Here is a 14,690-nt window from a genome sequence, read left to right as displayed (position 1 = left end):
GTTTAGTTGAGAATATTCTGTGAAATTTTCAGAATGATTCATTGAGGTTACCGTTCGTGTTGTATTTTTTTGTGACTGAAGAACTGCTGCAAACTGCATCGCTAGAAATGGTATCCCTCTGCTTGTTCATCGAATATCTCGACTTTGAAGGCTCATATCACAAATCTACCGTGAGATTCAAAATCTATCTGCAACACACTGTCCTCAGACCTAAGTGACGGAGAACAATATTGAACACACTTTACCCTATAACTCCGGAACCGGAAGTCGCATCCGGATGATATTCAGGGATTTCGTATGGCACCGTGAGACCTTTCATTTGATTGCTCTTGAGTCTGGCGCCTTAGACCGCTTGGCCATCCTGACATGTTACCTTTCATTTGAATCTAAGTTTATAAAAATTGGATGAAAATCGATTGCACGTTTTTAGTTCATTTTGCACATTTTACCCCATAACTCCCGAACCAAAAGTCGGATCCAAATGAAGTTCAATAGCAATCTATGAGCCTACAAGGCCATCAATTTAAATATTAGTTTAAGAAAATCGGTCTCTGAGAAAATCGAGTGCACTTTTTCTTCATTTTTTTTGCACATTTAATCCCATTACTCCCGAACCGGAAGTCCGATCCGGGTAAAATTCAATAGTACTCTATGGGACCAAGAGACCTTTTATTTAAATCTAAGTTAGTGAAAATCGGTCCAGCCATCTCCGAGAAAATCGAGTGCACATTTTTGTTACATACACACATACATACACAGAGAGAGAGAGAGAGAGAGAGAGAGAGAGAGACATTTGCTCAGTCCTTCTAGCTGAGTCAAATGGTATATGACATTCGGCCCTCTGGGCCTCGGTTGAATAGTCGGTTTTCACATTGATTGCATAACCTTTCTATATGAGAAAGGCAAAAACTAAAAAGCCAATGTTTAGGTCACTATTTTACATTCTACTGATATATTTCAGGACCCACGAATATTTACGGAACTTTCTTTGGGTTAATCTGATGGTACAAGTAACAGTCTGGTAGAAGATATGCTCTACTGAAAGCTCAAGTATTTGGAACTGTCAGTCCTAAACGAAATCAATAAAATTTGATGGAGCGTATAATCAAAAGTAAAGCCAGTCCTTCCAAATGTTGTGTCCATGCAGCTGATATCCAGAATAAAGTTTGGTTAATTTAAACAATTTATATTTCAGATAACGCAGCTAGAATGTGTTTCAGTTATATTTTCAATTCGAGATGTCAGACATTTGATCAATAAATCCTTTGCCAGTTCCACAAAGTCCTAAATGAGCTAGACTGATGCCTTTTTCTTCTTCACTGCCTCGTATGTGTCGACTATATTTATCATACTGTTTTGCAGGTTCGGCCTTTTTGAAGTTCGTTTCATGTTTATTTTTCCTCATCCACTGTTGTTCCGTTTGAATTTGACCGTCAGCTCCCTTCCAAATAGCAAATGTTCGGAGCCGCAGTTAGCTATCTCGGGAGTCACCTCTGTTGCTCATTCTTTGTGTAGTAGAGCCTAAATACGGTAACCGAAGGCAAAAGTAGGAATGCTAAACTAATTTATTTGTTGATGGAACAAAAAAAAAGTCGCCTAGGAACTGTTTACTCTTCCAGATTCGGTAGAATCTCCTAAATAGTCCTATAGTGTGCCGCCTGTGCAAACAACATATAATCAATCATGTCTCGGACTGGTCAAATGGCGAATGATTTCTTCGAGTAGTTATTTATGTGGGAGCTGCAGCCAGCAGGATAAGGTAGTAAATAAGGCGGAAGTTTCGTTTCCGCCTATCCACTGGCTCCAGAATGTACGTATTGTCGGAAAGGATTAATTAACGACCGTCGGATTTAGCCGGATGCGGAAGCATCCTGACACTAATCCGGTTCTTAGTCTTCGTTAAAATCTCATTACTGGCGTTCGGTACGTCATTGACAGCTGTTTTCGGCAGCAATTTTGTCTTGATTTGCAATTTCTTATGTGTCACGTGGGATGATTTCAAGTATGGAAAGGGGTGTAGAAATAGAAATCCATTTTTTTTTAACTTCGTAAATTATCGATCAAACAATTTCCGATTTGTGTCATCATTTTCAAAGTGATTTTTCCAAATCCCCGCTGTGTTTTGTTTGGTTCATTGAGTTATGGGTTCCAAGTGTTAAATATGCAAGTAACAATCCGCAACTAGTTTTGATACGACAAAGTCCAAATTATGTTGCATCAAGAGCACGAACATGTTTTTTATGTTATACTGGCTTAAAAAAGGTGACAGCAATGTATCTTCATAACATAACTAGTTACGAAATTGTTATTTAGGTTTCTAAACATCTCATTTTGTTATCATATTGAATTAATTTTAATTTATGAGCTATTGTTACTTAATCCAAACCTATCATTAATCACAATTATGCATCTAGATATTAGTAATAAGTTAATTTGACTTCAATAGTAACAACCCGTGACTAGTTCTGATACCATTTAGCCAAACTATGTTGCAACAAGGGCATGAATATGTTTTTTATATTACACTGGTTAAAACAAGGCGACAGCAGTGTTTCTTTATAATATAGACATTGAACTAACTATCATTTTTAAGTTATCGTTACTTGATTCTAACTTATCTTTAATCACAGCTATGCTTTCAGCTACTAGTTAGAAAAAGGTTTATTTTCCATTGCGAAACCATTATAAATACGTAAGCGTATATGTAAATCGTTAATGTGAATTGATTACCATAGAGGTATGACTATAATTGAACTGCGTGGGCCCCGAGTAAAACTGAGCACGTTCGAGTTCTTCTGTTCAATTAAGCTGTTTCTTCATGTGTTTCACATGTAGGGTAGTTTAATTGGAAAAACAATTTCCCCGGATAGAAGCTAGCTCGAGTCTCGTCTCGTTGGTACCTTTTTCGTAGTTTTCATTTCATACTTGTATTCGTAATTTATTTTTTTCAAACTTTATTCTATGTTAGGTCATGATTATGCATTCCAGTTTTGTTTATGTGGCTTAGTAATAACATCAAACTAAGAATAAGTTTGGTTATTTACCCAAAACTTCTATATTTCTATATTTCTATTTCAGTGTGCTTGCGCTGATAGCAGAAATAGCTTTCTGTTTGAAATCGACCTAATAGGATTCGTATAGCCATAAATTAATATGACGAATGAATTGCAATAGTTTTGAGTCCAACTTTGAACCTTTTTTGGGATGATAATCTTCAATATCGAAATTGGATAAAATTCGTTAATTTTGTATGGGACCATAAATCTTTTAATTTGAATTTTTGTTTTTGAAATTCGATTTGGCTTTTTTGAGAAAACGATTGAGATTTGAGAAACGATTCAATACTGGAACAGGAATTTTAAAATCGATTTAGCCGAAGTCAGTTAAATCCACCTCTGGAGCTGTATTGTATACATTTGATTCAAAATGTTTGAAAATCAGTGTAGTCATCTTTGAGTAATCGTAGTGCGAATTAAATCCGAATCGAAAACTGGGTGCCGCTAAAACTGAAATAAGTTTATTTGATTATCAACTATCCCAATCTATAAACCCGATAAACCTGATAAATTTATGTGAAATAGACATTTTTATACTAATCACCCTGTATCCCCTAAACCGGAAGTTGGATTTGACTAAAAAACAAGATGTTTCATAGAATCTCAAGACCTTTCATTTGAATCTTTGGTTCTTAGTTTTCATTTAGGTTCAGTCATCTATGAGAAAAATGAGTTACACTATTTTAATCATTCATTCGACATATCATCCTGTAATTCAGGAACCAGAAGACGGATCCAGACGTAATTCAGGTATTTTGTTTGGGAGCATACGACTTTTCATATGAATCTGAGTTTGTAGAAAACGGTTGAGTCATCTCCGAGAAAATTGAGTGCAATCGTTTATCGCATTTGCTGAGCTCGACGAACTGATTCGAATGGTATATGGGGGTTATTTTCCTTTATTTTTATTTTCTTTATTGCTGTAAGTAGTTGAAATCAATATAATTATGGAATTGCTTTCAACTCGAAAATGCTGCCATCATCTGGTTTATGTGTCATATTCGAACAACCGTGCTAAAATCAGTCCGAGGCAAAATTGCATGAAAAAGTATGCTGTGCACAGTCTTTTTGGTACTTAGAAACAATTGTATAAAAAATCGTGTTCCACGTTGCTTCCAAACATTACTTTGTTATTAAGCGCTCAAAACTTTTACTACTGGAATAAGGCGTCGCTTACACAATAATATCGATATCTCCGTTAAAAAAGGACGGATTTTGACAATCTATAGCTTGTTAGATAGCTATTACCGTGCAGAATCTAAGGCTATGAAAATATTCTGTTATCAAGGTCAATTGTGACAGATATTGTAAAAAAACATTTTGACATAAAACTTAGTATAGCTCAAAAAGTAAGCATCCGATCTCGAAACCATTGCGTTCAGGGTGACGGGGAGACCTTTCATTTGCGACTAGTTTGATCAAAATCGGTCCAGTCATCTCTGAGATCTCGACCTCTTAGTTGACAACACACATACAGACACACACATACATACACACACACACACGGACATTTGCTCAGTTCGTCGAGCTGAATCAATTGGTATATAACACTTGGCCCTCGGGGAAAATTTTTCTAAAGTATGAGCGAATTCTATACCTATTTTCTATGTATGTATGTATGTATGTATGTATGTATGTAGGTAGCCACCATTCTAGCTGGAGTCTTGCTCTGCATGCGGTTCCACTCGACAGTAACTTCAAAATTCGGTACCAATCTAAATTTAGCATACCACTGTGTGATGAAGTCAAAAGGGGGTGGGCGGTCTCGTAAGCCGAGTGACCTACGTGAAAAACCGCGGGGACCAAAGAATCTCCTTCCAACGGTATGGTCCAATAGATTGAGTAATGATTTTTTTTACTTGTCCAGCTTTCCACTAGATGGTTTGCTGAAGAGAAATGCATCAGTATCGAAAGACTAACACTTTTCCTCCTTGACTCCGATTGGCACTCCACTTCATTGTCCAGTTGTAACTTCAATGATACCCTGATGCGATTATCATGTATTGTATATAGTGCGGAATATAATGTAATATAGCATAATAAATATAAAATGATAATATAATTTAACATGATGTAAAATACTCTAATAACTCATAATATAATAGAACAACAACAATATATTTAATGTAATACTATGTTCACACCTCGATTTTAAAACGCGTTTCCAGGCTATCTCGATGTCATTTTTCTTGTTGATTATACTAAATCGCGTTTTAGCTTCCTAGTGTGAACATAGTATTATATAATATTATATTATATTATTATATAATAACATAATACGATATGACACATTTTAGAATAATCTATATATATATATATATATATATATATATATATATATATATATATATATATATATATATATATATATATATATATATATATATATATATATATATATATATATATATATATATATATATTAAAATGCAGAGATCATTCTTTGTAATCGCATCACGTAAGAACGGATGGACGGATTAACATGATTCTTTTTTTTGTTTGAACAGTTTTTACCCCCACCGGGTTCGTACATCAAAAAAATTAGGGAAACTTGCCGGGAAAGTGGGAAAAATCCATAAAGTTGTTTTGTATGGAAATGGGAATTTTCCGTTGAAAAAGTCGTCCATGCTTGCTAGATCATCGTTAGGTGCTTGGCGCGCAACGAGTTGCATAAGTGTTTGACCGTCGAAGAAAAGAATACTAGATCGTAAAAAAATCGTTTGGCGCGCAACGAATAGTTTTGTGTGGAGATTTCACATGCATACTTGATTCATGTTATTTGTTATTTCGAGTCATGCGCTTAATTGGATATAAAAATTATTGCTTGCCAAATGACGGAATGCATATGACTGTTCTAGAAAACCGCTGTAGGCAGGCGAAAAAGTTCTGATATCGTTTACCAGTTGATGGATTGTGTGTAATGGAGTTAGATAAATAATATTGGTTATCATGAGCGCGGGTTTAAAAAATCAGAAATTTTTCGATTGAATCAATAAAGAAATTGTTCTGTAGAAGCGCTAATATCAAACTAATAGATTTTCCTTACTTTCTACTGATTTAACGCATATAATAAGTAGCCATTAGATATCAATGTTCAATATGATTATCATAATGGATTTATACTGCCATTTTATATTTCATATTTTGGGAAGAATGTTCAAATTGACAAGATCAATATCAAATTAAAGTTTGAACGACGACTCTCTAAGCAACCAAAAGTTCCACAGTACCTGACAGGCCCGTGCGGGGTTTCAAGAGAGGGTTCAAGGGAGGGTTCAAGGGAGGGTTCAAAAGAAGAGGGGCAGGTGTTCAAGAGGGAGGGAGCGGGTTCAAGGAGGGTGGAGATTCAAGGGTGGGGAAGGCGAACAAATTTGAAGGAAAAGTCAAGTTATTTGCACTTTTATATAATAGGTACTCTATTGTTCATGGAACCTAATGTTGAAAAATCTTCCATTTGGTGGAGAGTAGGGTGGGGAAGGGGTATGGATGTAGTTGTTAAAACCCCTAAAACCCCCCCTGCGCACGTGCCTGGTATCTGAACAATATCCACTTTACTCGAGCCCTAAAGTGGATAAGTAATCAGAAAAATAATGGACATAACAGTTCGGCTGAAAAGTTCGTATCGTTTAATAGAAACACACATTTTTTTTGCCAAAATTCGTATTTATTATTCAACATAATTGCTATCAGAGGCGATACAGCGATTATAGCGATCTTCCAACTTTTCGGTACCATTTTTGTAGTACGATTTGTCCTTTGCCTCAAAATAGGCCTCAGTTTCAGCGATTACCTCTTCATTGCTTCTAAATTTTTTACCAGCAAGCATTCTCTTGAGGTCTGAGAACAGGAAAAAGTCACTGGGGACCAAATCTGGAGAATACGGTGGATGAGGGAGCAATTCGAAGCCCAAATCGTTCAATTTCAGCATGGTTTTCATCGACTTGTGACACGGTGCATTGTCTTGATGAAACAAAACTTATTTCTTCTTCAAATGAGGCCGTTTTTTTGAAATTTCGTCCTTCAAACGCTCTAATAACGCTATATAATAGTCACTGTTGATGGTTTTTCCCTTTTCAAGGTAGTCGATGAAAATTATACCATGCGAATCCCAAAATACAGATGCCATAACCTTACCGGCCGATTGTTGAGTCTTTCCACGCTTTGGGTTTGGTTCATCGCGTGCAGTCCACTCAGCTAACTGTCGATTGGACTCCGGAGTGAAGTGATGGAGCCATGTTTCCTCCATTGTTATATATCGACGAAAAAAATCGGTTTTATTTCGATATAACAGCTCCAAACACTGCTCAGAATCATCAATTCGTTGTTGTTTTTGATCGATTGTGAGCTCACGCGGCACCCATTTTGCACAAAGCTTTCTCATATCCAAATATTCGTGAATAATATGTCCAACACGTTCCTTTGATATCTTTAGGGTGTCAGCTATCTCGATCAACTTCACTTTACGGTCATTGAAAATCATTTTGTGGATTTTTTTCACGTTTTCATCGCTAACAGCCTCTTTTGGACGTCCACTGCGTTCATCGTCTTCGGTGCTCATATGACCAGAACGAAATTTTGCAATCCACTTACGAATTGTTGCTTCGCTCGGTGCAGTCTGGATAACACTCATCAAGCCATTTTTTGGTATCGGCGGTACTTTTTTTCATCAAAAAGTAGTGTTTCATCAACACACGGAATTCCTTTTTTTCCATTTTTTTCACAATAACAAAAGTAGCTTCACTCAAAATGCAATATCTCACAAACTAATAATCAGACAGCTGTCAAATTTATACACGTATCTTTTGAAGGTTGGTACTAACTGAAAATGGTATGGATTTGATTCTAGTGGCGCCCTCTCATAGAAACGATACGAACTTTTCAGCCGATCTGTTAAACGTTAACTTAGTCGTTTGACAATTCTGCTGTCCGAAAACATAAAGTCGAACAAATAATTCTTGGGAGAGACGAAGTTCGACGGGCCAGCTAGTACTACATAATAAAGTATAATATATATATAATATATCATAATATATCATACAATACAATATAATTTAATATAAAATAATATAATATAATATAATATAGTTTTCTAATTCATCTCACACTCTACTCGGGTATCTATCCTCATATAAAAAGAAATGTTTTCGAAAATTATAGCTTTCTAACATTTCTTATAGAGTTTAGTCATTTGCGAGATCGATTTATTTGGATTCATAATGTCAAAACTATTCGATAATACTTGTTCGAGTGAACTAATACGAAATATGGTCGATTCGATGAAAATTTGATTGAATCTTGATGCATAATGTCAGCCCAGGTCTCGTGACCATAGAGAACAATCTAATAAACGTTTAGTAGATGGGTAATTTCATGCGATGGCGTACTTTACCCGATCGAAGGGGGTTTCTGAGTCTGAAGTAGGCACGAGCTACCCCTCTGAATTTATCTGCTGGTATCATTATCGGTGATCACCAGTGAGCCCCAATACAAAAATTCGTCAACCACCTCCAAATCGTCACCGTTTATCAATATTCGTGGCGGGAAGTGTAGTGTTTCTGCTTTGTAGCCTCTTCCTATCATATATTTTGTTATCAACGCATTTATATCCCGTTCGATACGTCTAGTTTCGGCTTTCAGTCCGATATATGTTTCCATCATCTTCCCAAAGTTAAGTGTCACAATATCAACGTAGTCAGTGAAATCGAAAAACTGAACAGACTTCTAAAATACTTGTCTTATCACGAGTATGTGTTTTTTGGCGAAACAAAAATCGTTAACGTTTTCTGAACATAGCTCACAACTATCCCAATCAGTAGTAGACGGCCAAACTAACCGATTCCGGATATCTTGGCTCCTGACTTACGATTCCAGAAGTCGGTACTAGTGGTCATATACTTCAAAACGAAACTTACTCGCTTATTTGAGAGATAACTTTCAAATTAAAAGATGGCTTTTTGGTAAATTGGTTTCTCGTTAAAACATTTATTTTTCGTTAACAGCCAAAGTCGTTTTGCCGTGAAGTTAAAGGTATAATGTTGGCCATTAACAAAAAATTAATGTTTTGACGAGAAACCAATTGACCAAAAAGCCATTTTTTTATTTGGAACAACATTAATTGATCGCACCCGCATCAAATTAATTTAGAGATAACAGAACCGATACTCTTAAACTTTGGTTCTAATGAAAAGTCATATGGTCGCATACAAAAATTTTGGAATTTATGCGGTAGCGACTTTCGGCTCTGGAATTTCACGGTGGATAAGTGTTTAAAATTTCAAACCGTCATTTTTATCTTTTGATTCTGCTTATTGATTGAACTTTTAATCAATACATCGTTATTGTTTTTTAATTATTCTATCGAAATAAAGTACAACTTTTTGGGTATTTCTTCCTTCTAAAAAGGTTTTATTATTTGAATTCGGTAAGTAGGTAAATAGTCACTCCTTATCACATAAAATTATGTATAGCTTTCGTACCAATGAAAGTCAGAAACCTACACTGAGCTAAATTTTCATTTTCACATTATATGATATTCTAATGATTTTTCACTATTAGCATTTCCACTGATAGATACAAAGTATATTAAACATCATGTCAAAAATATAAGATAATCTTATGAAACATAAAACTCCTCGTAACGTTATTTTTACAAGATTTTCATATAAAGAATGAAATTTCCAGTCTGAGTCAAATTTATTGGCACGCCCTATAACCATTACTAGATATCCACACAACATACATTGAAACAATTTATGAAGCGCATATTATATTCATTTCGAATTAATATAGATAGGTTTATCTATACCATATGACTAGTTTTATAAAATTTATATATAACTTTTAATGGAGGTCATCCCAGTTCTATATAGCAGTTTTATATAGACAGACCCTGTCAGCTTGGAGCGAAATCAATCTTCAGTTCAACAACGCCATCGCACGGCATCACATTCAACATATCATGTCAATTGTATGGGAGCACAGTGCTGCTATTTTGGCGCGCACGAATTTGACATTTCTCTCCCCTGCTTCTATGTACGAGATTCGATGCGGACTCGCCTGAGGGCACCATGTTTGCAAAAAAGGATGTTTCCAATGATTTGTCCGGAAAATGTGAGAGCTGGATATCTTGATAATATGATGTCTTTGACGTAGATCAAATCATTGCTATTTGATTGAATAAGTTATACATATAAGATTCTAATTTAAAAAAAAATACTGGGATTATGGTGCTTAAGGGAATCAAAAACAACAATAAAAATAATTGTCTTATCAAAAACTTATTGTTATATTTTTCGTATATAAAGAGTATCATAATAGAATATTATATTGATAATTCAACTACACTTACTTCTTTTGGACTGGCTGATTTAATCTGATATTTACTGTCACCAGACGAATCAGATGCACTCGGAAACTACTCCTTTTTTCGAGGATTCAAGCTATACTAGTATTCAGTTCCGAAAAGGAGCACCTCCTGATATTTGCGGAGGAGACGTGGGATCCAGAAACTATAAATGAAAAATTTAAATCCTCATACTAGACAGACAGAGTAATGAAACGTACCGAATATTTATTTCAGGGGCATATCCTTAAACGAAGTTGAATGAGCTGTCTTATCAGCGATTTCAAATAACAGAACTTCCTAAAAAACTGTCTGGAGCAGTCGATGAATATCGAGGACACAACTCTTTCTTCAGCTTGAAGCAGTGCGATTCACAACTATTCTTTTGTAAGAACAAACTTCATAATATGTCTAAGTTAAAATATTTTTTCTTGTTATTTTCTTCAGCTGTCTCGTTTTCTTCCTTGTTGCAGATTTGATGTACGCTTCCAATGAAAATTATAAGTTTTCACATGACTTTTATTAAAAATAATCAGCATGCGATTAATAGAAAAATGTAATGAATATTAAAATTATATTGGCTCAAGTTTTATCGACTTTTCGCATAACTTGTATATGGTATGTTTATCAATATCATAAAGATTATGAAGATATAAAATTTATTGAACATCATTAAGATTTTATGTAGAGTTACATTAAAGGTTATAATTTGTCATATGTCTTTTGTGGAATACCATCTGCGTTCGATTCATAAGACACGTCCAATGAATATAAATTATGTAACGAGTTAGGTTTCATCGGATTTCAATATACATCATATGGAATATTCTTATAACTTTCATTATGGTAAGGTATATTTAAATTTAACGTACACTTTAAATAAAGATTATAAGTTTTCATATAACCTCTATAAATTATAATCTGCGAACGATTCATATGACAAATCTGATGAATATAAGTAAGATTTTCATTTCAGTGTACACTTCGAGAGCCACAAATCTTCAGTCTTAATTACATACACTCAAAACCAAGCGCGAATAATAATGTGTAATCAGTACTTAAGCATCAGATAATGTAATACCACAATTGCACATGCATTAATTGGTGTACCGTGCTTCCTCAAGTAAAGCAAGCCTAGCAGTAAAATCTAACAATTGGAAAATGTGTAATCGATATCTTGTCAGTATACCAAATACAAATTCCATCTCCGCAATATCTATGATATAACCAAATAACCATGTGTAAGTCGTGAGAATGTAACTCCACGTCTGCTAACGAATGAACTGGTAACCAAGCCCAAATGTTGTTTCAATTATTCAAACATCTTTCAATAATTATCTTTAGGATTAAGATGAAGCAAAAACTTGGCGAACAGAACTAATCTTTTTTGTTGTTGTATTGTTATTCACTTTCAGCAGTTTATTTATTCAGCTTCCTGACGTTTCTTCAGTGCACTTCCTTCATCCAACCGGGACAGACAGCATCGCGTCACATCACGTCACGTCAAAGCATCTCGCTGTCACTTAGCTGGCTTGGTCCGTGAAGCGTGTCGCTCGAGAACAACTGGAGCAATTGCAAGGGACATTCAAGAGAGCATAATTTAAAAATATATTTATGAAACTAGCTGAAAGCGCAGTAACAGTGTGAATAATGTCATAAATGTGGCCTTAGTGTAAAGCAAAGATCAGAACAAGCATTCACAAGAAGCCTGCTGGCGAAGAGCTCGAAAGTGTGCCGTATGTGTGCATCTGGCCGTTTGGAAGTGACGACACGATAGGCCTAATAGAGACGACAAGGGGAATCAAAACACTCACCGGGTCGGTTCAGTCAAGTGCGGGTGGAACGGGTGTAGTTCGAAGAGCATGTAAACACAAACAAACCATTCTGCTGCGGACATAAAAACAGAAGGATCAACCGTTTCATAGGGGGAATGAAACCGCACCTTCCCAGCGAATGAGTAGAGTAAACGAAGTGAGGCAAGTTGTTTATTCTTCGGTACTGATGGAACACTCAACGGGCGGGAAGATCTATAAAAATCTTAAATCCATTAAAGAGTAGTTTCCATACCGTTTTCGACGCCTACCAGCTCCTAGAGGGGCCAATCATGTTGGAGTACTACGACGACGGTTCAGTAGTTTTTGAAACGCCAGCTGAATTCGAGGGGGGCAATTAAAAATTAATGGGTAAACAACTCAATCTTAACGGGTCCGACTAATCGTTATGGGAAAAGTGTAAAGTAAGTGCGAACAAGCAATCAAACGTGTGAATCGTGAGAGAGTTTCCGGTGAATAAAAATTAACGAGAGTGCAGTTTTCAATTGGATGCGCTGTAAAGTGCCGATGCCGTGGCATTCAACGGTAGGAGCAATGTTTCATCAACGGGACAGTGACATCTGGCGGAGCAGTGGGAGCAGCATTTTTCGGCGTTTCATCAGTTTCGGTATCCTGCTTCAAATAATTGCTAGTTTTGGTGAGTGATTTTCTGAAACAAAAAACAAATATTTGCTTGTTTTTCGTTTTTTTTTCGGTCAATAGTTTTCAGTTTTAGATCCCTAAATGGTATTCGCGGTCTGATTCAACACTAATGGAATAGTTGTGTTGTGGTTTTCCAATCAGCAAAACCGGTTTACTGTAATTTCGATTTGATCAGTTGTGCTAACTATAACAGGTGAATGAGAATTTCCACGAGGTAACCACAGAAGGGATCTTTTGATGAAGTGTTTTCTTTTTTTTTTGTTTTTCAAATAAAACAATTGAAAATGTAGGTTTCAAGTTGTAGTTGCGTTTAGCGATTGCCATCGAATGCCACAATAAAGCTGTGCAACATGATGGTGATGTGGTTCAGCGGTTAGAATTTCAAATTAATTTGCATGTCAGAACCATGAACGAGTAGAGTTAGGCATCGTCCGTATCAAATTTAGAGGCAAAAACGCATTCGGGATCAACTCTTTCCGGTTCCTGACAGGTACTTTTGATCTGTAAATCATTTATCCAAAATCGAAAATGTCGCCAATCGTTAAGATTCACTTTATAAAAGAAAAAGTCAACAACAAAGCAACAAATTAAGCTGATCTCATGCTAGTTCCTGTAGTCGCAGATCATTTTTGAAAGTTTACCGCAAACACAAGCACTTTTACAAAAGTGTTTAATTTGTTATTTGGATCGAGAAACCCTGCCCTTTTCTTTAAACGTCATTTTCACAAAAAAGTTTCATGAGATAATTTCGCCAATGCAACCCGAAAAATTCTCATAAGCGTTTCCTCATGAAGATATTGAAATCCTACTAGTATATGAATTCTCGTAACTTCGTCAATTTCGTTCTAATCGATTTGAAATTTTGACACAATATTCTTGAATGGAATCAAACGGCTTAAAACAATAGTACCTTATTAAGTAAGTCCTCTCCTAATCGTGAACTGGTAGGTGTGAGCATAGTCGAATTCCGATGTTCCATTTCGTATACAGAACAAATCGAGTTTTGAAGTCACGGCTCCATCGATCTGCCTCGCCCTAATAAAATATTCGCATTGATGTATTTAAACATTATTAAAAGACTATCGATCGATTTTGTAGTTTCATTGCACAACCGGTCGAATTCAAGGAATGAACTGCGTCCCCAACCCCATCCAATTCAACTATTTTTTTGAATCTTTATTTATTCGATGAAAACAGGTTAGATCGCACTGAAATTGCGTGTCATATACATCAGACATAAAATTTCAAGAATCTGTTGTAGCTGTGTTACTGTCTTTTCTGTGCACATGAGTAACTGCACAGATTCAAGAAGAGAAAGAATTACTCAGCTCAGCTCTGAGATTTGTTTGTTTAATTGAAAATTCCATCCGAAAGTATATCGTTATCTCATTGTATTGAAAAACAAAGCGAATCTTCATTTCTCAATCTTCAGTTTTCACTTACAACGAATTTTTACATCTGCTTTCATACCACATAAGCAGTGCACAACTAGTCAATTTTGTCACGAGAAGCCACTGCATTTATCAATATGTTATTTGATATTTTTATTCTATCAATACCATATATGTATCTTATGCCATATTTCTTACAAATCGGAAAATGAGGATTCTTCCGAAAATTTTCATTTATTCAATAGTACAATCAGTGTTGGTGATTGCCGAAAATTTGGCAGAAGCTGCTGGATATTTATCTATATTGTATACAACATTTTCAATCCGGTAGAAGATGCTACAAGAACTCGTGTCTCTCAATGCATGAGCCGCGAGAGAATTTTTCTACATATCTTCGCACCACTTCATACTCTGAGTATTTCGAGAC

General features: G+C 35.7%; 1 protein-coding gene across 2 annotated transcripts in view; it reads left to right on the top strand.

The window, feature by feature from the left end:
• Positions 1–14,690, top strand: part of LOC131440377 (uncharacterized) — a 465,330-nt gene that overhangs the window by 124,643 nt on the left and 325,997 nt on the right. Inside the window, exon 2 of one of the 2 annotated variants that reach the window (XM_058611634.1) lies at positions 11,817–12,867. In XM_058611634.1, coding sequence (XP_058467617.1) covers positions 12,720–12,867 — 148 coding nt within the window. In that variant the 5' untranslated portion in view covers positions 11,817–12,719. Of the gene's footprint in view, positions 1–11,813; positions 12,868–14,690 lie in introns of both variants that reach the window. The other variant, XM_058611633.1, reaches the window with a different exon arrangement.

This window comes from Malaya genurostris, chromosome 1, assembly GCF_030247185.1.
Source record: "Malaya genurostris strain Urasoe2022 chromosome 1, Malgen_1.1, whole genome shotgun sequence".
NCBI classification, from domain to species: domain Eukaryota; kingdom Metazoa; phylum Arthropoda; class Insecta; order Diptera; family Culicidae; genus Malaya; species Malaya genurostris.
Note: the sequence above shows the minus strand (reverse complement) of the source record. Positions and strands in the feature narration are given on the sequence as shown.